This window comes from Pristis pectinata, chromosome 3 (genome assembly GCF_009764475.1).
Source record: "Pristis pectinata isolate sPriPec2 chromosome 3, sPriPec2.1.pri, whole genome shotgun sequence".
Lineage (NCBI taxonomy): Eukaryota > Metazoa > Chordata > Chondrichthyes > Rhinopristiformes > Pristidae > Pristis > Pristis pectinata.
In genome coordinates, this window is record NC_067407.1 from 97,027,118 (window position 1) to 97,054,922 (window position 27,805).

General features: G+C 39.4%; 1 protein-coding gene across 1 annotated transcript in view; it reads right to left on the reverse strand.

The window, feature by feature from the left end:
* LOC127567994 (connector enhancer of kinase suppressor of ras 3-like) overlaps nt 1-27,805 on the reverse strand; it is a 177,859-nt gene that overhangs the window by 116,964 nt on the left and 33,090 nt on the right. The window contains exons 2-4 of the mRNA XM_052011238.1: nt 25,305-25,468; nt 5,522-5,724; nt 4,372-4,459 (exon numbers count right to left, since the gene is read on the reverse strand). Coding sequence (XP_051867198.1) covers nt 4,372-4,459; nt 5,522-5,724; nt 25,305-25,468 — 455 coding nt within the window. The remainder of the gene's footprint in view (nt 1-4,371; nt 4,460-5,521; nt 5,725-25,304; nt 25,469-27,805) is intronic.

Below are 27,805 nucleotides of genomic sequence, written 5' to 3' on the forward strand. Positions count from 1 at the left end.
GTAAATCTCCTCTGCACCCTCTCTAAAGTTTCCACATACTTCCTATAATGAGGCAACCAGAACTGAACATAATACAACAAGTGTGGTCCAACCAGAGTTCTATAGAGCTGCAACATTATCTTACGGCTCTTGAACTTGATACCCCGACTAATGAAGGCCAACACACCATATGCCTTCTTAACAACCCTATCGACCTGCGTGGCAACCTTGAGGGATCTATGGACATGGACCCCAAGATCCCTCCATTCCTCCACACTGCTAAGAGTCCTGCCATTAACCTTGTACTCTGCCTTCAAATTCGATTTCCCGAAGTGCATCACTTCACACTTATCCGGGTTGAACTCCATCTGCCACTTCTCAGCCCAGGTTTGCATTCCATCAATATCCTGTTGTAATCTACAGCAACCTTCTACACTATCCACAACACAACCAACCTTTGTATCATCAGCAAACTTACTAACTCACCCTTCCACATCCTCATCTAAGTCATTTAGAGCAGGGGTCCCAGAACAGATCCCTGCGGAACATCACTGGTCACTGAGCTCCAGGCAGAATAAGCCCCATCTATAACCACCCTCCATCTTCCATTAACGAGCCAATTCTGAATCCACACAGCCAAGTTTCCCTGGATCCCATGCCTCCTGATCTTCTGAATGAGCCTTCCATGACGAACCTTATCAAACGCCTTACTAAAATCCATGTACACCACATCCACTGTTCTACCTTCAATGTGCTTTGTCATATTCTCAAAGAATTCAAATCAGGCATGACCTGCACCTCACAAAGCCATGCTGACTGCCCCTAATCAGCCTATGCTTCTCCAAATGCCCATAAATCCTGTCTCCAAGAATCTTCTCCAGTAATTTGCCCACCACTGAATTAAGACTCACTGGTCTGTAATTCCCAGGGTTATCCCTACTCCCTTTCTTAAACAAAGGAACAACATTTGCCAGCCTCCAATCATCTGGCACTACTCCTGCAGCCAGCGAGGATGCGAAGATCATCGCCAAAGGTGCAGCAATCTCTTCCCTCGCTTCCCATATTTGCTCACACTTGGCCCATATCCCTCTAAACCTTTCCTATCAATGTACCTGTCCAAGTGCCTTTTAATAGGCAAATTTAACAGGTAACTTTTCTAACAGTAAAATACTGGAGACAGCACATCGAACAGCGACTAGGGCCAGGGATAGTGAGTTAACATGTCAAGGCCGTGACCTTTCATCCAATTCCAATCACCATAGATGCTGCCTGGCCTAACAAGTATCTGAAGCATTTTGATTTTATTGCTTATTTCTAGAATCTGTAGTCTTTTTGTTGTTTTTTTTAAAAATTGTCTAATAAACGTCAGATGAGCATTAAGTGTTTTAGGAGTAGGATTAATAGAAATTAGAAAATTTTTATCAAGGAATTCCATACAAATTACCATGCAACTCATCTCTAAACATGGTATCATCAGTACAATCAGTACAAGCTCTCTACCAGTTTCAGCCTCCATTTCTCTCTGCGGCAATCCATTTACATCCCTTCCAAAAGTCATCTCTTTGGAATATTACACATCCACATTGCAAATGAACATTGCTACAGGCAACTTTGACATCCAAGCAGAAGATGCATCTATTAATATAACAATTTTCATTAGTCAACTATGTGTTAAAGTGACCTGATATATAGTATATCCTGTAACATTCACTGGATATTTTATAGACTCTTTCTGCCTCCCCCCTCCCCCCCCCAACTTGCTCATTAGTGCTTTAAATAGAGTTGAAAACAGATTCTGTACTGACATAGTGCCCAAGTTGAGCAACCTCAATAATTTTGTTACTTATGGTTCAATAAATTTAACAATATGCTAAATGACTCCTTCTTCAAACAACTTCAAAAGATTTTCTTGTCAACTTTTGAGGTAGGTTCATCCAATTATTTCTAGCCAATGACTTTTGGCCCATTATAACAGTTAAAATACTTTCAAAGAAATCCTTGTGATAAATAAATTTTACAAACCCATTGACATCTTACACCATGCACACCATTTGGACCAGATGTCTAGAAAGAATCCATTGAGTTAGTGTTCTATGAGCAGTCCTTTTTCTATATCATAGCTAAATTAGAAACTCATGCAGTAAAGCATTAATGCCAAAATCTGCTACAAACTTTAGCACTCAGCAGGATTCCAACAATCTGCCAAAATTTCCTCTGGGTCATTATAGCCATGTGCCAAATGCTTTTTCCACTTCAGAGATCACTATAGACATCATGCTTTGATTACTTTTGGCACCGAGAGATGAGGGAATGCGTTTCAAGATGCATACAATTAATTATCCTTTTACAAGGCTCTTCCTCAATCTTTGCAGTACATGGATATACGAGTTAAAGAAATAAATGACTGACTAGGTAAAATTTAAATGCCCCTCCATTGCATTGTATGAAAACAGAGCACAGAAATGATATTTAGAACAATTTACATAAAAAGTGAGGTTTATGATTTGAATATAGAATGGCAAGCATCAAGACAGTTGAATGTACACCCAAATTCTTAAAGGCTTTCTGCTCTGTAGTTTACAACTTACCACGTGAAGAGAGACATGGTATAGAACTGAATAATAAAAAATTCAGGGAGGATAAAGTGGGAAGGATGGCCAAGCCACTACTATGGGGCTCCAGTGTGCTACTCATAAATGTAAAGATCCCAAGTCAATATTCTTATTACAAAAATTACTTGGATGGGAAAACAACATATTGCAGCAGATTGTAACAGTTTTCCATCATTGCTAAGTTAACCATACTAGAAAAATGAAATGATAGACTGTTCCAAGTGACTGCATATCAATCCAAAACCTTTATGTCTGCAGTACCATGACATTCTTTGTGCAAGTAGATATGTAGGATAAATTTCAATTGCAATGCTCAAATTAAAAAACTGGCCAGATTAAGCACATTGTATGATTTCTAAATATATTAAACAGTAGGTACCAGTCCCTTAGCAGGGAAGGTAGAAAGTCTGACAGCCTTGCATCATTGATCAGTCCCTGCAAGATACTTCATTTTAAGGTTTCACTATGCAGGTTGAAACAATAAAATTTAAACCCAGCCTCTACAGAAGTAGATAAAGAAACCACAGGCATTTAGCAAAGTTAACACTGAGTTAATTCATTAAAAAAAAGTGCTACAAATAGGAGGAAACTACAAATAAATTACATGCACAAGATCATAATCACTTAGAACATTGTGGTGACCATACTTGGTGACAGGGAAAATACCCAATTATTTCTACCCTGGCTTGCTACAGCATCATCTTTTGAAGGCAGCTGCAAGCAATGACAGATTCCAAAGCAATAAACTATTAAGACATACATAAAAGTCACAAATCTTTCCTGGGTTCCTGCATTTTGAAGAGGAAGTTCAGCACAATTACAACATTGCATCGCAAGCCAACAGAACGTTGTTTCTCCCAGACTGAAAAGAAATGCTGACCTGAGCAAGGGACACTCACACAAACCTTACAGGAACAGCTGAAGAACATTCCATGGAATTCATTTGTCAGAATATAATTCAAAATCTGCTACAATTTTAATTCGTCACCTTTTGGTGAAAATAAATTTTGACAAAAATAAATGATATCTAGAAACTTACACACATGGAGTACAGATCCCAGTGCCTATGGGTTTAATAAATAATTTGCTCCTAACTTCAAATACGACTTCGTTATCAGTTCAGTAGAAGACAATCCCTACACTGAAATTTCACAAGGCACAAAAGTGAGGCTACATAGATAACAGAAAGCACCCAACTATTACCTCTTATTGGCACTAAATATTGGCTTGTGATTAAGCCACCTTCCTTGGCCACCTGTTTCTTGAATTTCTTAACTGAGTGAGAAATGTTGCTTTTACACAGTAGACCAGGAGTGAAGGACTTGAATTATATTTGGCCTTTGATTTACAGAGCCTAATTTTAGGATGAAATGTCTTCACTTAAGTATTTTCTGAGGGACAAAAAGAAATCATTGGAAAACCATGGCAACAGCTCAGGTATGCTCCACTTTCAGCTACAAGTACAAACTTGTTAATTATACTAAACAATCAGAATTTGGTCTTATCATACTGTTGAAGACGAAGTTTTGAACATAGCATTAAAACATACCATTGGATCATTTCTTTCTGGTGACCAATAACTGGTACAATGCCTTACAAAAAAGTATAATAAGTACTGCAATTATAAGCAAAAACAAGTAAATCACAGTTCACTTAAGGACACGAGTTAGCATACTCAGCTGGAAACAATGATAAAAGAACAGATTGCTTGCTTCCTTTGTTTTCCCCCAGAGCCCACCCCAAATGTGACCTGGTGCAAGACCATGTTATTAAATCAGACCTGTTGAACAGTTGTTGTCAAATCCAAACACAGCTGTATAATCTTGTTTTTCATCATTGAATAATCACTGATCCCTGTAAATGGTGACCTGTAATAAAACAAAAACAACATGCAAACAAGATCTCTAAACAAAACTTAGGTTATAAAGGTATTTATATCGGTATAGCTTTGAACTTGCCAAACAGATTACAAGCAGTTTCAGAAATCCATCCACCAAATAATATTAACATTGACAAAAAAAAAGCAATGAAAGAATATTGATATTTGTTCATTTTAAGTAGCATTATAATCCTATTAAATATAATCATTTAAATGGAATTTAACAATTTGATGCATTCAATAATTCCAGATTTCAAATAATAGCACTATAAACCATCAAAAAGCTCAAAAATACCATTAGCTGAGCTCTTCATTGAGTAAATAAAGAGCTATTGTGCATCCAACAAAACTGGGTGGGCGAGGGCAACGAAATATCTACAGCACAAAACTTTACATACTAAAATGAAGCACACCTGATACATTAACTGCAAAGTTCTATAGTGCAGTCTCTTTCAAGATATATGAATAGGCAACAGAAGCAGCCTACATCAAGCTGTATTGGACTTCACTGAGGCGAACTCATTGCCACCAATGGATGAAGCATGCAATTTGCATGTATTTGATTCATCAAGGTGGGTTATTAAAAGTGGACGACAAGCATAGTAAGGAGAACCAGATCATACAATAACTGCCATTCTAAAGATTGATCAATAAAGAAAACCACCTTACATTTTCTGTAATTGCAAAATGGAACCAAAGATTAGGTTGATATCCCTGCTGGTTGGGGAACATAGCCTTCTATGAGAGATAGAAATCTAAAGCTCTTTCACCATTGCCAATTGATGGTACCTTAATTGCCTATTTTTAAAATCTGAAATTGAGCTTTTAAATTGTAGGTATTATTCAGTTTGATTAATGTAATAAGTCAATATCAGCTACATTCTTGTGGAATGAATTAACAACCAAAAGGCCAAATTGCTTACTTGCTCCAATTACATTTTGCAGAGGAATTAAAAAGAGATTGTTAGCCATTAACTTCTACCTATTCCCGAGTAAATATCATTTTCACAGTATCCAATAGGACACAAGGTTACATTGACGCTTAGTTTACCTGTCCAGCCAGGCCAACAAAGCCTTAGCAGCAGCAATGAGGTCCACAACTGAGGTAAGGAAGTCATTGGGGGGTTTGCGAGAAGTTGCACCATCATAAGCAGCACCTTTTCTTCTTGCACTGATAAAATTCTGGAGGCCATTGGTTGCAATCCGTAATTTCAGGGCCAAATTCTTCATATTTTCTGTTTCCAATCCAAAATTCTATAATTGAAAGCAAATTGTTAAAACAGAAAAAGTTAAAAAAAAACGAATTTCCAAATTCTCCTTGGATACAAAGGGGGAGCCAGAGGACAGAGAACACATGACAGCCTGTTTAAGAATGGGAATAGAATCAGCTCAGCAACTACAGTTAGTGGTAGGGAAGTTTTTATTAGAGATAAGGATCAAGAACAATTTGGAAAAGTATGGCTAATGAAAATAGAATCAATTAATCAAGCAGGGTTTGCCTTAATGTAATGGAGTTCTTTGATTAACCAATGGAGAACATTGAAGGTAGGACAGTGCATTTGGTGTGTATTGTTAATGGACTTTTTGAAAACATTTGATAAGATATAACATTAAAGACTATGGGATTAAAGAGGCAGTAACAATTTTTGCTAAGGAACAGGAAGTTGTTGTGCAAGGATGTTTTTCCAAGTCAAGGAAAGTATTTGGTGATGTTCACCAGGTCAGACGTTGGTCTTCTGCTCCTTTTGATAAACAGTAATAAGCGGGTCTTTGATACAAGAGCAAAACTTCAAATTCTTCATATGATAAAAGACAGCTAATAACAAACTACAATAGGACATTTGTATATGCACTCCTCCAACCCTTGTATTTGCACTCCTCCTATTTTGACTTCCAACTAACCCACAGCCCAACAATGCAGAATGCCCCTTCAGCTGCCAAGGGGCAAGGCTCTTGAATTGGCATCATAACTATTACATATTTTCCTAAAATCCACCTCTTTTGTCCAAGTTCAATCATATAATCTATTATCCAGTATGCAACTCAGTATCAAATTTTGTTTGAGGCCCCCCACAAGAATGCTTTGGGACATGCATAATGATTTTGTTATGACACTTAATATGAAAGAACTTGTAAGAATGCAATGGTCACTTTTAAATCATTCAGAACAGCACTTCCTAAATATTGGCACCAGCAATTCTTCTTTCAGCTGCAGAAATTTTGTCCTGAGAAAAAGGTGGTAACTTCCTAAATACCATACCCCATTTACATCTGATTCCCCAAAACAAAATGACTGGCTTGCTCTAATTGGTCATTACTGCTCATCAGTACTTTGCGAAACAGATATTAGCCATCACCTTTCCGACATTACAGGAGTGACAATGCAACATATGTACATAATACATTGGATTATCCAGAGGACAAAACTGCCCTATAATTTTAACTCCTCCCTTGTTAATCTAAACAGCACAATGACAGGGAAGATCAACATGCAGTTAAACTATGTTCAGATTGTTCAGAAATCTCAATTGGCACCTGGCTTACTGGGTGATGTTTCCCATGCTCCCATTCAACTCACCAAGGCCCTGCTTCCTGCGCTCCCATTCAACTTATTATTTGTTTCCCACACTCTTCAAAATCATCTGATTCACTGAAAAGTGTATTATATTGTCTAACATCTTAAAAAAATTGAATTAAAAGTGGGTTGGAGTTTGAAATAGTCCGGAAACTGCCAGTCCAGCACCAAGGACCTGAGGGTGCCAGATTAAAAGGAGTTTTATTGTACATAGATAATAAATCCATTTTATGTTTCAACAAATCCATTATATGTTTCAACAAAAAATAGATTTGACATATAGCACAATATGCCAGCTGGTGTTTATAACACATTAACACAAACTGGTCTCAACATGAAAGTTACCTGGAGGTTTATGTCAGCATCAACTCAAAACACATTCAGACTTGAGCACACCCAAAATGAACTGAACACTGAGATAACTGGTTTGTAGGATGAAGATATGCCAGTCATTTCCAGTCGGCACAAGCTGTTCCATTCTGTAATGAGCTACATTCAGAAGTCTGCAAATTAACTGCTAGAGGTGGAGCTCTCAGTGCAATGCTAAAATGCACATTGAATACAGAATTTCCTTTACATCTCCAAAACAATTTACATTTGGACCTCAAATGTAGAACATGTCCCACAGTGATTCACTATGGTGCAATCACACAAAAAAATTGGCACAGAGCAAAGATAGTCTATTAAACAAGTGCAACTGCAGAGGGGTCACCCTGTTGTCTACCATAAGGAAAGTCATCACTGGGTTTTCCTCAACTGCCTTCTTGCAGCGGCCAAATGGATGCCTCCCCCCAAATTACAGCACGAATTCTGTCCATTTAGAAACACAGTGGACATGATCTTTAGCATGTGCCAACTCTAAGAGAAATACAGGAACACCAACCACCACATATAACCTTTTTGACCTCACAGAAATCTTTGAACATCATCCTATCTTAGAAACAACTTCTTAAATTCACTTTGGCCTTCAGCATGCCAGCATACCCTTTGGCTGTCTGAAGCAAAAGTGTTAAAATCTAGTCCTCAAAAAGTACCCAAAGCTTATTGTATAACAAGAAGTGATCCCTGCCCTCCTATACACTTCTGAGACAGACTACCTACAGCAGGCATTGCAAAGCAGTGGATATGAGCAACTCTCCACAAGATCCTCCAAATCCACTGGCAGGATAAGCAAACCAATGTTAGTGCCCTCTCACAGACTTGTATCCCCAGCAGAGGGCCTAAATACACTCCGTCAGCTCCAATACCCAGGCCACAGCATCTGTATTCCAACACTGGACTACTGAAACAAGCAGTGATATTACTCCAAAATCATGGCAAGAGATAAGGTGGACAGAAAAAAGATTCATCCTCAAAGCTTCCTTGGCAAAAGTGGAATAAGATAAGATCTTTATTAGTCACATGTACATCGAAACACACAGTGAAATGCATTTTTTGCATAGTTCTGGGGGCAGCCTGCAAGTGTTGCCACGCTTCCGGTGCCACATAGCATGCCCACAACTTCCTAACCTGTACGTCTTTGGAATGTAGGAGGAAATGGGAGAACCCAGAGGAAACCCACGCAGACACGGGGAGAACATACAAACTCCTTACAGACAGTGGCGGGAATTGAACCCGGGTCGCTGGCGCTGTAAAGTGTTACGCTAACCACTACACTACCATGCCTGCCCGACCTCCCTTCTGGCACAAGGGAATTCCTGCCCCTTGACTGCTCAAAACCAGAGTAGAGGAACTTGAATCCATTCATCAGAAGCACAAGGAAGCCCAGTATAATATGGCGGAAATAATGTGCCACCTCCCAAATTACCCAGCCCATCAAGCACCCTCTAGCTTTACCTGAGGAAGGGTCTGGGGTCCCACATAAGCCTCCTTGGTACCTTAGAATCCATAGAAACTGGAATGAATACAAGTCATTCTTGATATTGAGGACTACCCAAGAACAAGAAAAATAAACAATCTGCTGGAGGAACAGTGGATCAGGCAGCATCTGTTGGGGGAAAGCAACAGTCAATATTTTGGTTTAAAACTCTGCATCAGGACTTTGGAAGAACGAGAAGTCTTGTTCTGTAAACAAAGAAAACACCATTCACAATCAAGACCAGACACATCAACATCCTGGAGGAAATGAGGAAAACATAATTGCAAGTTTCTGTCTCCACAATGTTGCTTTTCTTTCTCCACTTTCCTAAAAGCTTTAGACCTCAAGAATTTCAGGGTCTTCCAGAATCTACACCAATCCCATCTGCCCACATGAGGCCCATATCCTTCTATGCCTTGCCTATTTAAGTGTCTGTCTAAATGTCTCTTAAACTTAGTAACTGTATCTGATTACACCACTGCCTCTGGCAGCAAGTTCGGGATATCAAATACTTTCTGTAAAAAAAAACCTTTCCCCTCAAATCCCCTTTAAAACTACTTCCTCTCACCTTAAACCTATCCCCTCGTTTTTGATGTACCCATACCATGAGAAAAAGATTCCGATTCTGACCATCTAACCCTATACCTCTTCCCTTTCCACCATTCAGGGACCCGAACAGCCATGTGAAGCAATGATTCACTTGAACTTGTTCCAATTTAGTGCACTGCATTCATTGCTCACAACGTAGCCTCCTCTACTTGGAGAAACCAAATGCAGATTGGTGAACACTGTGTGGAGCTACTACACATAGCCTGTAGGAATAGATAAGCTTCCAATCCAAATCACCATTCCACTCTGTGTCTGTAGCCTCCTGCACTGTTACAATGAGATCAAACGCAAGCTCAATGAAAAACATCACCTCTTCTGTCTGGATGAATTACAGCCTTCCGGATTCTATGCTGAATTATACAACAGAGTTATAGAGCACTACAGCACAGAAACAGGCCTTTCGGCCCATCTAGTCCATGCCAGCCTGGTTTTCTGCCCAGTCCCATCTACCTGCACCCGGACCATAGCCCTCCATCTCTCTCTCATTCATATACCTAACAAAAAAACTCCTTAAATGTTACAATTGAACCCACATCCACCACTTCTGCTGACAGCTCATTCCACATTCACCAAGTAGTTCCCCCTCAGATTTCCCCTTAAATATTTCACCTTTCACCATAAACCTATAACCTCTACTTCTAGTCTCACCCAACCAGAGGGGAAAAAGCCTTCATGCATCTACCCTATCTGTACCCCTCATAATTCTGTATACTTCTATAAGACCTCCCCTCATTCTCTTGCACTCCAGGGAATAAAGTCCTAACCTATTCAACTTATCCCAGTAACTCAGGTCCTCAAGTCCTGGCAACATCCACGTAAATTTTCTCTGCACTCCTTCATGCTTATATCTTTCCTGTAGGTAGATGACCAGAACTGCACACAATACTCTAAATTTGGCCTCACCGACATACTATACAACTTAAATGAAACATCCCAACTCCTGTACTCAGTGCCCTGATTTATGAAGGCTAATGTGCCAAACGTTCTCTTTACGACCCTCTCAAGGAATTATGTAACTGTATTCCCAGATGCCTTTGTTCTACCACACACCTCAGTGCCCTACCATTCACCGGGCAAGTCCTGTCCTGGTTTGTCCTCCCAGAGTGCATTACCTCACACTTGTCTGCATTAAATTCCATTTGCTATTTTTCAGCCCATTTTCCCAGCAGGTCCAGATCACTTTGCGAGCTTTGATAGCCTTCCTCACTGTCCACTACACTCTCAATCTTGGTGTCATCCGCAAATTTGCTGATGCAGTTTACCATGTTATGTAAATCATTAACATAGATAAACAACAACAGACCAAGCACTGATCCCTGCGGCACACCACTAGTCACAGGCCTCCAATCAGAGAGACAACCATCTACTACCACTCTCTGGCTTCTTCTGCTAAGCCAACGTTGAATCCAATTGACTACTTCATCCTGAATGCTAAGTGACTTAACTTTCTGGAGCAGCCTCCCATGTGGGACTTTGTCAAAGACCTTGCTAAAGACTATGTAGAAAATGATCACTGCTTTCCCTTCAACCACCTTCCTGGTGACCTCCTTGAAAAACTATTAGATTGTTTAGACAGGACCTGCCACACACAAAGCCATATTGACTATCCCCAATCAGGCTCTTTCTATCCAAATACTTATATATCCTGTCCCTCACAGTACCTTCCAATAATTTACCCACGACTGATGTCAGGCTCACCAGCCTATTATTTCCCAGCTTAATTCTTAAGCCTTTCTTAAACAAGGGAACAACTAACTATCCTCCAGCACTTCACCCATGGCTAAGCACATTTTAAATATCTCTGCCAGGGCCCCTGCAATTTCTGCACTAGCCTCCCACAAGGTCCCAGGGGACACCTTATCAAGCCCTTGGGATTTATCCACCTAATTCACCTCAAGATAGCAAGCACCTCCTCTTCTGTAACCTGGATACGGTCCACGACCCTACTACCATTTTCCCTCAGTTCTATAGACTGTCTCCCAATTAAACAAAGACCTCCCACTTACCAAACCTCTCTTGCGGGAAAAGAGCCTATCCCAATCCACACCTACCAGATCCCTTCTGATGCCATCAAAATTAGCCTTCCTCCAGCTTAAAATCTTAACCCTAGGACCAGTCCTATCCTTTTCCATAATTATCTTGAAACGAATGGAATTATGATCACTAGATCCAAAGTGTTCCCCTACACTTACTTCTGTCACCTGCCCTGTCTAATTCCAAGAAGGGATACAGTATTACATTCTCTACTTGGGACCTCTACATATTAAGGAAACTTTCCTGAACACATTTGACAATCTCCATCTCATCCTGTCCTTTTACAGTATGGCAGTCCCAGTCAATGTGGAAAGTTAACCTACTATCATGACTTTATATTTCCTGCAACTGTCTGCTATCTCTACAAATTTGCTTCTCTAAATCCTGCTGACATTTGGGAGGTCTAACAACATAGTCCTATTAATGTGGTTGTCCCTTTTTTATTCCTTAGTTCCACCCAAATTGCCTCAGTAGTCAAGCTCTCCAGTACATTCTCTGAGTGTTGCTGTGAGATTTTCCCTGATGGGTAATGCCACCCTTCCCCCTTTAATACCCCCCCTCTTCCACATTTAAAACAAGAGAACCCCGGAACATTGAGCTCCCAGTCCTACCCCTCCTGCAACAAAGTCTCACTAATGGCTACAACATCCTCATTCCACACACAGATCCACACTAAGTTTATCTGCCTAACCTACAATACTCCTTGCATTGAGAAAGATGCAATTCAGAACATTGGTCCCATCACACTCAACCTTTTGGTTTCCATCTTTGTTTGTAGTCTTAAAATCTACTTTCCCCACAGCATCTCCACTTGCTGTCCTGCCACACTGGTTCCCACTCCCCCCCACTCCCCCCGCCACCCCCCCCCAACTCTAGTTTAAACCCCCACCCTCTCCCTCCCCTGAGCAGCACTAGCAAACCATCCTGCAAGGATATTGGTCCCCCTCCAGTTCAGGGGCAAACCGTCCTGTTTGTACAGGTCCCACCTGCCCTGTAAGAGAGCCCAATGATCTAAAAATCTGAAGCCCTCCCTCCTGCACCATCTGCTTAGTGTTAAACTGCACTCTCTTTCTATTTCTTGCCTCACTAGCACATGGCAGTGGTAGCAATCCTGAGATCACCACCCTGGAGGTCCTGTCTTTTAACTTAGCACACTGAATTCAAATCCCTGAATTCACTTTGCAGGACCTCGTCACTTTTCCTGCCTATGTCATTGGTACCAATGTATACCATGACCTCTGGCTGCTCACCCTCCCCCTTAAGAATGCCACAGACTCGATCCGAGACATCTGACCCTGTCACCTGGGAGGTAACATACCTTCCGAGAGTCTCATTCTCATCCACAGAACCTCCTGTCTGCTCCCTTAACCAATAAATCCCCTCTCACTACTACTTGCCTCTTCTCTTTGACCCCCCCCCACCCCTTCTGAGCCAAAGAGGCAGACTCAGTGCCCGAAACCTGACTGCAGTGGCTTTCCCCTGGTAGGTTATCCTCGCTCCCCCTCCCCCCCCAAACAGTATCTAAAATGATATACTTGTTATTGAGGGGTACCCTGCACTGACTGCCTATTCCCTTTCTCTCCTGACAGTCACCCAGCTACCTGCCTCCTTCAAGTTAGGCACAACTGCTTCCCTGCAACTCCTGTTTATCAACCCCTCAGTCTCCCAAATGACCTGAACATCACCCAGCTCCAGTTCCCTAACAGTTTGCAAGAATCTGCAGCCAGATGCACTTCTCGCGGATGTAGTCATCAGGGGCACTGGACGTCTCCCTGACTTCCTACATCATGCAAGAGGAGCACACCACTGCACTGGGTGTCATTCCCACTGCTTTACCTGTGCAATAAGAAAGAAAAACTTAACAGAACCTTGCCTCCACTTCTTCACACCCAAGCCTCTTGAACCAAAGCCTCAGCTTCCCACTTACACTGGCCCACTCATACAATGGTCACTCTGCTTTACCCTACCTGCCTTTTATTGGCTGAGTTGCCATGCACTTAGCCAATCAGAAACAACTTAAAATGCTGCTGGCTCCTCCCCTCTGGTGCTCTGGCTGCTGGAGCTGCGAAAAAAAAACACCACGCTCTTTCTTCCTTTCTGTACGAGAACCCACCCATCGCCCTTCCCCACTTCACTGCTACCTTGCTTTTCTTTCTCAGGTCTGATGAAGGGTCCTGTATCTGAAGTGTTAACTGCTTCTCCTAGAGATGCTGCCAGAGCTGCTGAGCTTTTCCAGTATTTTCCACTTTCAGTTTTTATATCATGTTGTCTTGGTTTTTCTTATCCTACTTGTTGGGCACGTTGCACAACCTCTCCATTAATGAAAATTTGCATCCCTTTCCCATTTCTGATGAAGGGGCACAGATTTGAAACACTGCAAATTTATTTCCACATATGCTACCTGACTTGGAGCTTTCTAGCATTTTTATTTAAAAAGGAGCAAAGTGTGCATCTTTCATCGCAGAGTCAAGTTACCAGAATAATACATAATGTATTCCCAGGAAATGCATGGCATCATTTTATTGGCAAAGAGAAGGCTTGCTTGTGGTACAGTTTATGAATAATGTGCCAAGGGTCCACAACACCACATTATGCCAGGATTTACTGAAAAATGTTTTTTTTTAAAAGTTATTGCAAGTCAACATTACCAGATACTACAAATCAATTTAAATATATACGTGGTGAATTTTGTGTAAACATTTCTCCAGATGTTAATTCCAGGTTCTCTTGTAGCAATTATTTTCTGGTAAAAGAACAGAAAAATTGTACAATGTTATCAATTAAGATATACATTTCATTAGGTCCAATTACTATAGACTGTAAAACTTACAATCTGACATAGATCAGGGGCCTGCTAACAGGGTGTTGCTGCCCTACCCCACATACCCTCCAATAATTCATCTGAAAAGAAATTATGCTTTCATTGCATTGCAAGTTGAACATGTACTTGTTTGCACATGATCTCTCCCATATCAGTTCTGTAATGTGGTCTTTCAAAAGCAGTCAAATTTTAAATTCCTGTACGTGCCTGACTCGGGTAACAAAAAAAATACAAAGTGCAAATTCTTAATTGGGTCAACAGTTTAAATTCTGAATTCCAAAGCCATCATGAACTTGTGGAAATAAGGGAAGAGGAGTTCATTTTAGACTTGTATGCCCACCCAAATTGTTATTGAGAATTGAAACAGAATACTAAACACATAACCAATATATATTGGAATGAAATTTTACCATTTAGGTACTCGTCAAGTCTCGAATGGCAGCAATCTTGGCTCTGTGGTAGCTCTTGTTGAAGTCAAAAGGAATTTGTTCAAACCATACTCCATAGACCTGGACAGACATCGTTTGGTGAAAATCTCAATGTAATACTGAAAGTGCTGCCCTGTCAGGAGGTCAAAATGGAGACTGCCTACTCTTCCAGTCCAAGGGGATGATCCTGTGGCATAAGTCAAGCAGAGGAACAGTGGACATCTCCCCTCGCCAATCAATAACACCATTAAAACAGAGCTGGTTATTTCCAGGATCTTGCCATTCACAAATTAACTGCAGAGCTTTTCCTGAGATTGCCCAAATACAGTGATCAAATGCTCTTTCAAAGAGACATTCAAGGTGTTGCCTTCAGGTTTGTGAAGCTGCTAATCACCCAATTCAAAAATTTGCATACCAAAAATGGTATTTAGTACAAAATGCTTACAGACCACTTGAAGGTAATATTAACAGGATAATTGCTGAGCAATCAATATTCTTCCTCAATATTGCAAATATAAACTAAACTTTCAATCTGACTTCAAGATTATATTTTTGGGTACTTAAGACTGGTTCAAAACGAGTCAAGAGGTTGCCAAATCTCCGAGTCATATCTAGAATACCACTGTCACTCCTTACAACTTCAAAGATCCACAGCCCACAATTTGCAAGCAGTTAAAAAATTGTACTCATACTGAAAACCAGAATTTTTCCCTTTCCGATCTCATCCCTCAGACTGCTGGTCAATGCCATCATCAGATCATAATTGGTGATTTACATTAGACATGTTTATCCATTGATACATACAAATGGTCAGGAGCTTAGCAGCTTTGAGTACTTCACTGCAGATACCACAAGGTAAATGGGAGACAAATAGAGAAAGCAAATCCCTGGAAGATGACAGCAGTAGCAATGCATTCAGCATTTTATCACATCATCTGGGAAAAGTAGTTTCCATTTCATTTCTTGGTGACCGCCTTACAATAGTAGCTTCTTGTTTTGCTCTTCCTCACAAAATGAAAACAATATCTGCAACTATATTTTTTTAATATAGACTTTAAAAGACTTGTAATAGTCCCTTCAAGGGATGGGACCCACCCCATTTATCCTTTCAAGTATCACCGTATTTCTGGTCCTGTCTTTGCAACTCCATTTCCCCAGGATGTAAAACTCAAATCAAGCCAAGATTAAATTCAAAAGGGATGAAACTCAGATGTTATGCATTGGACAGCATACTGACCACTACATTCCAGAAATGGATTTACAATAATAGTAATGCCACCTTGTAATTTGCTGTAGTCCTTCTATCTGGCCACCCATCCTACAAGCCATAGTACATTGATCTGCCTGTCCTCACCAATCTTGCTCCTTATCCCCAAAGGTAGTGGAAGGATGGTGTCTCCAAAGACCTGAGCCCCAACAGCCATATCCATTGCTTTCCTGGACTGGCGAATGGAAAAAATTATTCAGAAGAAATTACTTCTTCTGCCTTATGTTTCACAGGCATCACTGATCTTCACTCCAGTTCCATGTTTGTCCATATGGAGTGACTGAAGGCAGAAACGTTTTCTGCAGATGTGTGAATCCAAAATAGCCTTACCATTCCACCAATCCTTTTCTAATAAAAGACAGCCCCAAATATTCAGCCCCATAACTTAGAGCCCATTTATTGACAAGCTGAATTTATTAAGTAGATGCTTCCATTTGGAAAAATAAAAGAGACCCAATATATAGTCACCTCAGAGCTCCTCACTTGTGCCAACTGTGACATCACCTTATTAATAAGCTCCACCACCCAATACTGTGACTCTGCAGAGATCCATTCCCCTTCTGCCCAAAATGGAAGTTCTCTGAAAGTTCTAGAACACTAGCCTACAAAATTATTATGCACAAAATTGTACAACACAAATCTCAACTATGAATTTCATTTTGTATATTCAGCACCTGCTCTGATTGCTGTTGCAGATTCTCCTGCTTATCACCTCCAGTTTCCTCTCACACTATTGTGCTGTTTGCACACTGACTGCTATTTTAACTTCATAAGACTGTCCATTTATACTAATGAAGCAGCAGTACCAAGAAAAAAAGACAAAAACTGCACAGCTTTGAAATTCAAAGTAGCAAGACTTGCAATTGAAAAGCAATGAAGGCAAGCAGACAAGAGTACAGATATTTTGAACATAGAATAAGCTTAGAATATTAGCAAGTGCCTGGAATTACAATATTTAAATAGTTCCATTTCTGTGAAGTGCAAGGATTAGTAAGGTTTGAAAATATTCACTTAGTCTTATGAATATCATTGTCATGGGTTTGATTTGTAATACTTGTGGATATTCACAAGCCACATGCAAGGAAAAAATATTTACAAAATGGGAGTACACATACTTAAACCCTTTTGCAGTAATTTTTTTTGAAGCTTTTATACAAAATAATCAGCTCAACAGGGTGGGCGTTTGGATGAAGAGTCTAGAACCTGGAGTCAAAGTCTCAGAATAATGGGTCCTCCCTAGAGACATGGGGGGCTGTGTCTCAACTTCATTCAAAATCAAAATCAATGGATTTCTGGATATTAAAAGGAATTAAGAGATGTGGAGAATGTATGGAAAACAGTGCTGAGGAAAAATATCAGCCATGCTCTTGATAAATGGCAGGAAAGGGTTAAGGGGTCAGATAGTTTACTTCTGTTCCCAATACTCATGTTTCTTTATTCTTGTCATGTCAATGATTACGACAGTATACAATCCAAGTAGATATCCACTGATGCAGTTTTCACCAACTTCTCTATGAGTCAACCTTTGGCCAAAAAACTGGCTGGAAAGAATGCTAATCTCAAGGTACTCTGACAAATGCTTCAGAGTTTATGCTGGAAAAAGAGAGGAAAAAAGTCTGCTTGCCAGATACTGTAACAGGAATACCAGGGACAGAATCCAAACAGACAGTTAGCTTTTTATAGTGAAGGAGCCAGGGCTATATTTAGCATGGCTGGTTTTTGTTTTAGTTCAAAGTATGTATTAAAAGTGCCTGGTTCTATGATCCCAACTGCAATTCCACAACAGAAAAAAAATACCAAAAGCATTCCAGCCAGAACAGTCTGCTCTATGCAGCAGTAACACTGGTTACATAGACAAGGAAATATTTTCCCACAGCATACATGTTTTATAGCTAGTGTCTCCGTTAGTACACAACCATGCCTTGCATGCATCTACTTTTTGGATCCTAAAATCCAAAGTAGCAGAGCCTTTAAAGTAGCATTCACTGGTCCAGTAACACTAAATCCAAAGTAGAAACTAATAAATAGAATCAAAGTTGTATCAATGCTGGAAAAATACATCTATAAAGCTTCTAAATTTTTTCCTAGATATCCTTTTAGTAGTTTTTCAAAAAACATACTAATATTCAAGGGCTCCTTCAATGAAATTCATTTCTCCTAAACCAGTCAGTAATCACTTGTTAATGAATAGTGGAAGGAATATTAAACTAATATTTCAGGTACATCTCACTCATGCAATCCACAGCACAACACATCACAAAAACCAGCCTCCCCTCCATGGGCTCTGTCTATACTGCTCACTGCCTCAGTAAAGCAACCAACATAATCAAAGACCGCACCCATCCTGGACTTTCTCTCTTCTCCCATCGGGCAGAAGATACAAAAGCCTGAAAGCAAGTACCACCAGGCTCAAGGACAGCTTCTATCCCACTGTTATAAGACTATTGAATGGTTCCCTAGTACAATAAAATGGACTCTTGACCTCAATCTACCTCGTTATGACCTTGCACTTTATTGTCTACCTGCACTCCACTCTGTAGCTATTACAATGTATTCTATTATTGTTTTACCTTGTGCTACCTTGATGTACTATGTAACGAATTGATCTGTATGAACGGTATGTAAGACAAGCTTTTCTACTGTATCTCAGCACGTGACAATAATAAACCAATTCCAATTCAGGTAATTGAAGATACTTTAGGATCTTAGTTAGAATTTTACTTTTCATAAATATTTCCAAAATATTTCCATAATTTCAAAATAGATATTTGAATCAGTGCTGCTAGGATTTATTCAAAGCACTACCCTGGCCTGTAATTTAAAGGAGATGGGAATGGACTAACAGGATTTCTAGCCTGAAAGCCAACATGGAACCAATTGTTTCCTCCTGTGTGGCAGCAATTTAAGGAAGCAGGTTAAGATAAGATGGACCACTGAAAGGGTGAGATATTCTTTTGACAATTGAAGTAATCAAAGTGACGCATGTTAACAAAAAACAAATTTAATAGTTAAATAAACCACTAACAAAAGCAGAAGGTGCAGAGAGCTGAAAGGCCTCAGGTTGGGCGATTCAACACATCTGGCATTTGGTTGGACGGTTTGATTACTTGTTGTGAGGACTGAGATAATGAATTGATGGGCCATCAATGGATCAATGGTTTTTGTTGTCATTTCTCCTTTTAAAGAATGGGCTGCATAAAGGCCACCACAATCCACTTCTTGGCATTCTTTGAAGCCATATACTAAATCTATCCCCTCAGCCTACAGCAAGGCAACTTCAATTATGACAAAGCTTGGAAAACTGAATGTAAAGTCACAAACTAGTAAAAGATCTGTCAAAATTGTTCCTGGTTTTGATCTTCCATGTAGGAAGATCTCTTAACCACACATCCACAGACCTCAGCAAATGTGGATATCTGACACACATAGAAAATATGTCCCAGTATGAGACTGTGGTCATAAGGAAAAGTCTGCAGAACAGACTTGCTCCCAATTCATAAAGATGGTTAAGTAAATAAACATACAATTATAGATTGTTGTTTTACAGTTATATCATCCCTAGACAAAAGGAAAGAAAAATCTAAAAATTCCACTGGGGTACTAGATTAGGATATGGAAAAAAAAATGAGGATTTCCCCCTCCTAATTGCTATGCAAATACACCTCAAGGTTCTAGTAGAGACAGCACAATATGGCTTCAATGCCATGTCCAACAATAGTCTGACAAAACTCAAGACTACATTTTGGCATGAATGAGTTGTACTGTTTGCCCCACTTGGCCTCCTTCATCACAATTTAGTCCCAACCTGTCAAAAGTGCCCATGAAGTAAACAAGAGAGATAATGAAGATGATTCCCATTCTAAGTATTTCTATGCCAATTCAACCACCTCCACGATCAATTAAAAAAAGATTCACTCAACATCAATACAATAGATAGCTTAAGCTGATATTCTTTTGGAGGAGACAAACTAGTTTAAAAAATAATTAAAATCACATTTCAATGCCAGTATTATCCTCATCTCACACACAATAACTTTCCTTTTTACATAAATTTGGGCTTGAGCCTGTGACAATTTTATCCACTAACCTTGAAGTTATCTTCAATAGCAGTGAATGTTCTAACCACACCCTGCTCAAATGGAAACAGAATCTGCTCTTTCAAATATGGAATAATAGTTTTCCACATTCAAGAGCAGCGTCACTACTGCATCCACCAAAGCAATTGTTTGGGATGATTAACAGCAAAGTTTGCATGCTTAGTGAACTTCCTCCACACTTTCCTTCCCTTTTGCCTTCCAAACCTTAAAAGAATATTAGTTAAAAATGTGTGGGCCACCCACAGTATAAATAATGCATGAAGATATTGTCCTAATGCAACAGGAATTTATCCACTTTGGGTAAATTCTTGTCTAATTAAGCAGCTTTTATTAAAGGCTCTCAGTTCATCTTTGGTATGCAATTTCCTGCCAGTAGTGAGCAGTCATGTGATGTTTACAGGGCATGCCACATTTTATTGTCCAGTTAGAATGTGTTCAAGCTACAGGTTTCCCAGAATAATCATCTCCATATGTTCTGTGTTAGACTAACTTGCTGCAGAATGTCAATTCTCATGTCAGTTCCCATAGTATTTTACAGCAGAACATCATTTTCTCAGGGAGCTTTCCTCCTCCATGGGCTTAAACACATAATTGTTTACGGATGTTTTTAAGGAGCAGAATTATTCCTGAAATTTCTTAAACTGATGGGTATGGGGCAAGAGGGGGAAGGGAGGAAAGAGGTTAAAAAAAAGGAAATATTTACAATCCCTAATGTGACACTGTACACATACAATGCTGAAATAAAGTGGGATAGGAAAATTGTGTGGCAAAAACTACTTGTATTTACATTGTGCCATTCACAGCCTCAGGATGTCCCATGGCAAACATGAAGTACCTCTGGGGAAGACAGCAATCATTTGACACTTTGTCCAATAAACTGCAACACCAGTTGAGCAGTTCCACAAGATTGTGGTGGTCTCTGGCAGTAAACGTGGTTTTTTAAATGTTTTATTTCATGTGCACAATGTAATTTAATAGGAATGTTGTATGGTCTTAACAGTTGGGTACAAAAAAGGGAAGCCCAAAACAAATGGTTCAGCTCCATCATAGTTCCAAAAATTGTACAGGCTGCACACTGGAAATTCTCTTAATATGCCAATTGATGGGCTGAAATAAAGCCCAATGAGAACAACTGATGACCCAAAGTCCATTTGACAGTTGAGTGAATAAATGCGTTTCTCATCAAAAATATGGGAGCCTTTAAAGCAGAAGATTCCAATGGCTTCCGGGATCAGGCCCCTTATTCTTGCATTGCTCTGGGCAGCAGCCTACGATGCATTAGACCTGATGCAGAATAGGTGCTAACTGAAGAGAAAAGGGCTTAGCGTTACCCCTTTTGGATTATTATCCACTTTCCCTACTGGAAAGTATGCTTCTGCTTCATGTTGTCAGGTGTAAATTGGGCTTGTTTAGATAATGGTAGGTTTCAAAATTAAGAAGTATGCAAACATTCACTGCCTGGTCTGTACACTGAAAAGCCACTTGATGAACTCAACATTGTTGGAGATGGAGTGGTGATAGTGGTGGGGAAGCTAGCAGGTTAAGGAAGAGAAAAGAAAAGAATTGTTTGAAATACATCATTTAGGCTTAAGGAGCAAGTGAAATTCACAAACAATTCTTAACCGAACTTAGTCTATATATTTTTTTTTTAAGAACTATTCAAAATTAAACAGCACAGATTAAAAAGGTCAACCACAACACAACTACAAGCTTACCAAAGAAAGCACCAACAGATTTAAGTTATAGTGTATCATTAGTCTACTCTTGCCAAATTATAAAGTAATGCAATAGAATTTAGATTATCCAGTCACTTGAATCAAATAACTTTGAATTTGCAGTCTAATGTTGCTTTTTATAAAGCCATTTTAATTGGAAGATAGGTTGTGAAATCCAAAGTTACAGTGCTTGTACATTAGTAAGCATTTCTTTGGTCTGTAGAATGTGTAAAGGTAACCAAGACCAATTCATTTTCCAAGTTAAAGCAGCTATTCATCATGCACATGATTGAACTTCAATCATTGACTGAATTCTGAACAACGTTCAAATTAAAATGCAGGTTGAATTTTCAATTGCAATTACAACTTCCCATGAAAACAACAAGTGACCTTCTGATTTCCTCCTTTAATACAAGAAAAACAGTTTGCATCAATCCAGTTGTGTGGCTATCACTCCAAGGAAAAATATGGGAAGGAATTGCTTAATTGCAAGAGAAACCACTTCTTGGCACTCTGAAGTTTTGAAGAGCAACTTTAATAGCTATTTTTTCTGCCTCATGAACGCCAATCATTCTGGAAGACAGTCTGCCAGCATTAGTGGCTGATGTAAGTATATAGCTTTTGGATGTTTAACATATCCAGTCACTTGTTGGCCTCCATTCTAAAAAGGAAAAATGACACATCTCCAAGGGATTCAAAAACTAACCAGTGGATCTACTCTGGATAACTCCTACCATTTTGTTGGAAAACAGGCTTAAATTAGTTAATATATTTTCACACAAATATTTAGCTTCTTTGTTCACAGCTTTGTCAGCGTGATTGCATTTTCTCCCAGGTCAGTTCAAGTACTTGAGCTTCACCTTTTGGGAAAGAGCCACAGCATCACTTTTAGAGCACCGCCTTTCATTCACAGACTCCTTCTGCCTGCTTGGGCAGACAGTAAAAGACTTTTGGATCATTGAAAGAGTCTCAGGGTATAGTTACAAACTCTGGCCAAGAGTACTACGTCGGCAGTGTGGTGCAGCATGTAGCAGCAGTAACTCAGAATGAGATATCTGTCTGTTCCTGGCCTCCAGTGCCATCTGTGGAGGTTGCACATTTTTCCTGTGATGATGTGGGCTCCCCCCACCCATAAGTGCTGCAGTTTCCTCCCACATTCCAATGCCTACTGATTGGCAGTTTAATTGGCTACTGTAAATTACTTCTGTGTACATGGGTAGTAAGAGAATCAGGAGTGTTGATGAGCATGAGAGATGGAAAGGGTTACAGGGAAATAAGTGGTGGGAATGGGGTTTCTCCAAGACCTGGCATGGATTCAGTGGTCTGAATAGCAACCTTCTACTCCAATCACCTGGCTGTCATTTGTCAAGTATAGCTGTAGTTCATTGCCTCCTTAAATGACACCTCATTTAAAAAAAATGGTTGGCTATGAAATATAATGTGACATCCTCCTCCCTTTGCAAGACAGCAACCAACTTGATTTTAAAAGATTTTCTGCCCCCCCCCCCCGTGAAGATGATGAATAATAAGTCTAATGAAATCTCCGTAGGTAACCAGTAGTGCTGCATCAGATCAGTTCCAAACCTAGTGAATCAGCAGCATCCCAAAGCAATTCTTAAAAACAATTATTTCTACATTAAATATTGATTTATCATTTTGACATTGAACTTTAGAGACTGATTTTAAATATGAACCATTTTAAGCAATTTACAAGAGGAAGAACATTGTTTCAGCTATTCCCAAAGCATCTGTTGGTACTAGTCAAACAAAAATGAATAATAATGTTACACAGATCCATTAAAAGATCTGCAGTTCTTTATAAGCATCACTAGTGGATGCACATAGTCTCTATACATAAAAGACCCACAAACAGCATTTTGTTGTTATTTGAAAAAAAAGAATGTTAGCCAGGAATCAGAACTCCTTTACTCTTCTTGAAATAGTGCCTTGGGATTGTCTATGTACATAGAGTGGCTAAGATAAGGAGACATTTTCCCTGCTGTGCAACACTTAGTGTCCTGCTGAACCACAGAGGCATTGAAGGTCCATGTACAAATCTCAGGGATTGTGATGGAGTAATCTGCTATATTCTCAGTAAGGAAAGATCCTGCAACTACAACACTGGCAGGTTCCTCCTACGATTTGGATACCAGTCCCCAGATAGTCATGGGGAAGACTTCGAAGTTGACTGATCAGGGAGTGATTTTGACATGGTACTGTGTCTTCATCCTTCCACCCCATCATAAATGCTGTATTAAAAAATGACATGCACTTCCAAAAGGTAGGACTGTAATCGAATTTTATGGCATACAGATCAGCTACAGGTCCAACAGCTACACTGATGTCTATACTCTAACAAGTTGCCTTCCAGCCTTGCTTCATCTTATACAATTGAAATCTCTTTCTAGAGACTGCCCTGGATAACTCCTAAATGCATCAATATCATCCAGCTGAACTTTGCTTCACTGATGCAATTTTCACATTCTCAATAAAATAATACTCCCAAGTTCCTTCACAGAGATACAAGTAACCACCACAATGCAAGTCCACCCCCCGAGCAATAATGAAAATCTTCTCGATACACCCCCCCAACCAGACCCCCTTCCCCGTTATCACGAAAATATTCCACAGTTGATCGAACTTTGATATTTGATTCACAGACATTTCCCAAATGAAGCTTGTGGTCAGAACAGATGAAGAATTTCTACAGGCAGAAAAATAATCTTACAATGGGGATATCTCAGGAAATTAGATTTTAATCAGTTGAGAAACTGAAAGCCCATTAAAAAGAGAAATGGTAATTGAGCAAGTTTTTACAGCAATTATATTTAATTTTGATTTACAAAATAATTTCTTTCTCAGAAATGTTTATTTCCCCCCCCCCCCCCCCCCCCCCCCATCTCTCTGGTAATTGATGAACAATGGAAGGATGACAGGATCGTGAACAGCACTGGGATATGGATTCTAAGCCTACACTTGTTTGTTTTGCCAATTTTAAATCTGCCTGCCAGAATACAAATTAAGCAGGCTTTGGAAAGGGAAGTGATCAGTAGACTTCTCCAAGATTATTAGTTCACCAATCTGGGAATTCAAATGTGAAAATCATCATTTTGCATTGTCATATTAATATGTAAATGCTTTCAAATGCCTACTGAACTAGACTTCAGTTTATTCCCTGCAGAGGTACTAGAATATTTCAATCTGTGTACAAAGTGCCTCATGTCAGTGAAAAGTTTCCCACTAATGTAAATTTTAAACAACCATTACTTTTGCATCTGCAAAATTCTTTTTGATCAAGTGTTTTGATCGAGTCACAATTACTTTGTAGTTTGGGGTTATTTTTGCTTAGATGGTGCCCAGACTGGGATATAGCATATATTCATTAAGCTGTTCTGAATATATAGTTACTTTTTAAAAAAGAAAAACTTACCAAGGCACAAAGTAGATCCACAGCCTCAAGGATTAGTTCCTGGTGACCAATGCGTGTAACTCCTAATTCTTCAAGATCCTGATGAGTAATCTGGAGAAGCTGCTCACCATTTATTTTCTCTCGTTCAAAATTGTGAACATAGCACTGTAAGTAATCATCCAACCCTACACAAGAAATACAATATGAAATATTGACTGAAAAATGTTCATAATTTGTATAGGGTTAAAAGTCACTTACCTTCAAGTAGCACATTAATGCTGTTGGTTAACTAATACTATGGACATGTTATAAAGATTAGTTGAAGGACCCAAGCATGAACATTTACTGAGGAATAAAAGAAATCAAACAACTTTGTGCCTCAAAGTGCCATGGTACCTTAGAGGGGATGTTACCTAATCAAGTTGAAAATCAGCAGAGGTTGCTTTAAATAACTGATCAAAAGCATGAATAGTGGTAGGTTTTAAAAATGACAGAGCGGTAACAAGTCAGAAATTTAAAGAGAATATTAGATCTTGAGAGCCTGACAGGCAAAGATACAACCCCCATTAGTGGGGCAACTGAGGACCAAGGGCAAGTCATTCATTCAGCCCAAAGTCTGAGTTGTTGTTATCTTACTTATTCAAGTCCGACAAAACCTTACTATTAACAAGTTGTCAGTCAGAAAAACTTAAATGTGCTGGTAACTGCCCCCATTAAGCCATTTCAACTTGCCCCACAGACTTTCCAGTTGTTCAACAAATCCCTCCCAACTTCTCTCCTACTGAAAACTTACATGTCTCTTTTACCCATTTCTGAAGGATCATATGCGTGAAACATTGACCATTTCTGCTTGACCTGTTGAGTTTTTCCAGCATTTGTTTTTATTTGATTTCATTAATGCCTTGTAGAGTTGACTTTACTAATTTTATACTCCAACTCCCTTGAAATAAGAGGACCAACATTCCATTAGCCTTCCCTATCAACTGCTGCATAAATGCACTAACTTTGTGGTTCATGCACAACAACCCCTGAATCAGCTTGTGCTGCAGCTTTTCTCTATTTAAATACTGATCTTTTATTCTTACTTCCAAAAAATGAATTTTACATTCTCCTATATTATACTCTGTTGGCTTTCTCCACCCTCCCCCCCAACTCACTTAGCCTCTCCAAATTGCTTGCACCTTCACCTTCCCACCCATTTTTGGGTCATCTATAAACTTGGCTAATGTACATTCACTTCTTTCCTTCATTAATATCTATTGTAATTGGCTGTGACCCACCAACTATCCTTGGGGTATCCCACTAATCATAGATTGCCAACCTAACAGTGAACTCCATATCCATTTCCTCTTCCTGCCTGTTAGTCAATCTCCTATCAATGCCAATATTATCTCCAGCACCATGGACTCCTATGACTCAACCTTTTCAATCACTTTTGGAAGTTCCCTTCTATCCACTCTGGCTGAGACAACCTCAAACTCCTGATAAATTTATCACACACATTTTCCCTTCATGAAGACATGCCAACTGCGCTTGATTAAATCATGAATTTTCAAAAGGTGCTACAATTACTTCCTTGTAATTAATTCCAACATATTTTTTAAGAGTAGGTGCAAGGCTAATCAGCCTACAGTTACCTGATTTTTGCTTCCCTTTTTGAATAGGGTGTCACATTAGTAGTTTTTGAATCTGATACTATGCCAGTATCCAAGGAATTTGGAAAGATTACACTCAATGTAGCTACTATTTCAGTAGCCACTTTGGAACCCCAGGATGCAAGTCATCCAGAGAATTTACCAGCCTTTAGCCCCATTAGTTCACTTAATACTATTTCTCTACTAATAGTGACATTATTTGATTCCTCCCCCAGCAATTTTCCATATTAATGGAATGTTCAATAGATTCTTCTACTGAAAAGAGATACTAAATATCTGTTTAACCCCTACCCCCAAGCCATTTTCTTGTTCCCCAGAATTACTTCTAATCTCATTCTCTCAGGTGCCCCAAGTTCAGTTGAACCTCTTTATATACACCCAAATCCTTATTGTCCATTTTTATATTTGTCACTAGTTTTCCCACAGCTTATTTTCTATTACTTTTTTTGTCCTCCTTGGCAGGATTCTGAAATTTCAGATCTGATGTTTAACTTTCACCTCCTTGTACATTCTCCTTTAAGGCCCCTCCTTAACTTACTTGTTTGGTCCATTGCTCCCTTAGAATTTTTCCTCCTTACTGAGACGCTTTTGCCAAGGGTCATGAACCATCTCCTTAAATGTCTGCCACTGCTTGCCTACTGTCTTTCTTGCTAATCTTTCCACTTCAGTCAAATCTATTCTCATTCCATTCTAATTCCTTTAAGTTAAATAGTAGTTTCTAACCCAGGTTTCTCACTCTCAAATGTAATGCAACATTCTATCATGCTACAATCACTCCTTTTTAGGGAATTCTTTACTCTGAAGACATTTAACCAACCTGCCTGATTACTCATTACCAAATTCAACATTACTTTTTCTTTGGCTGGT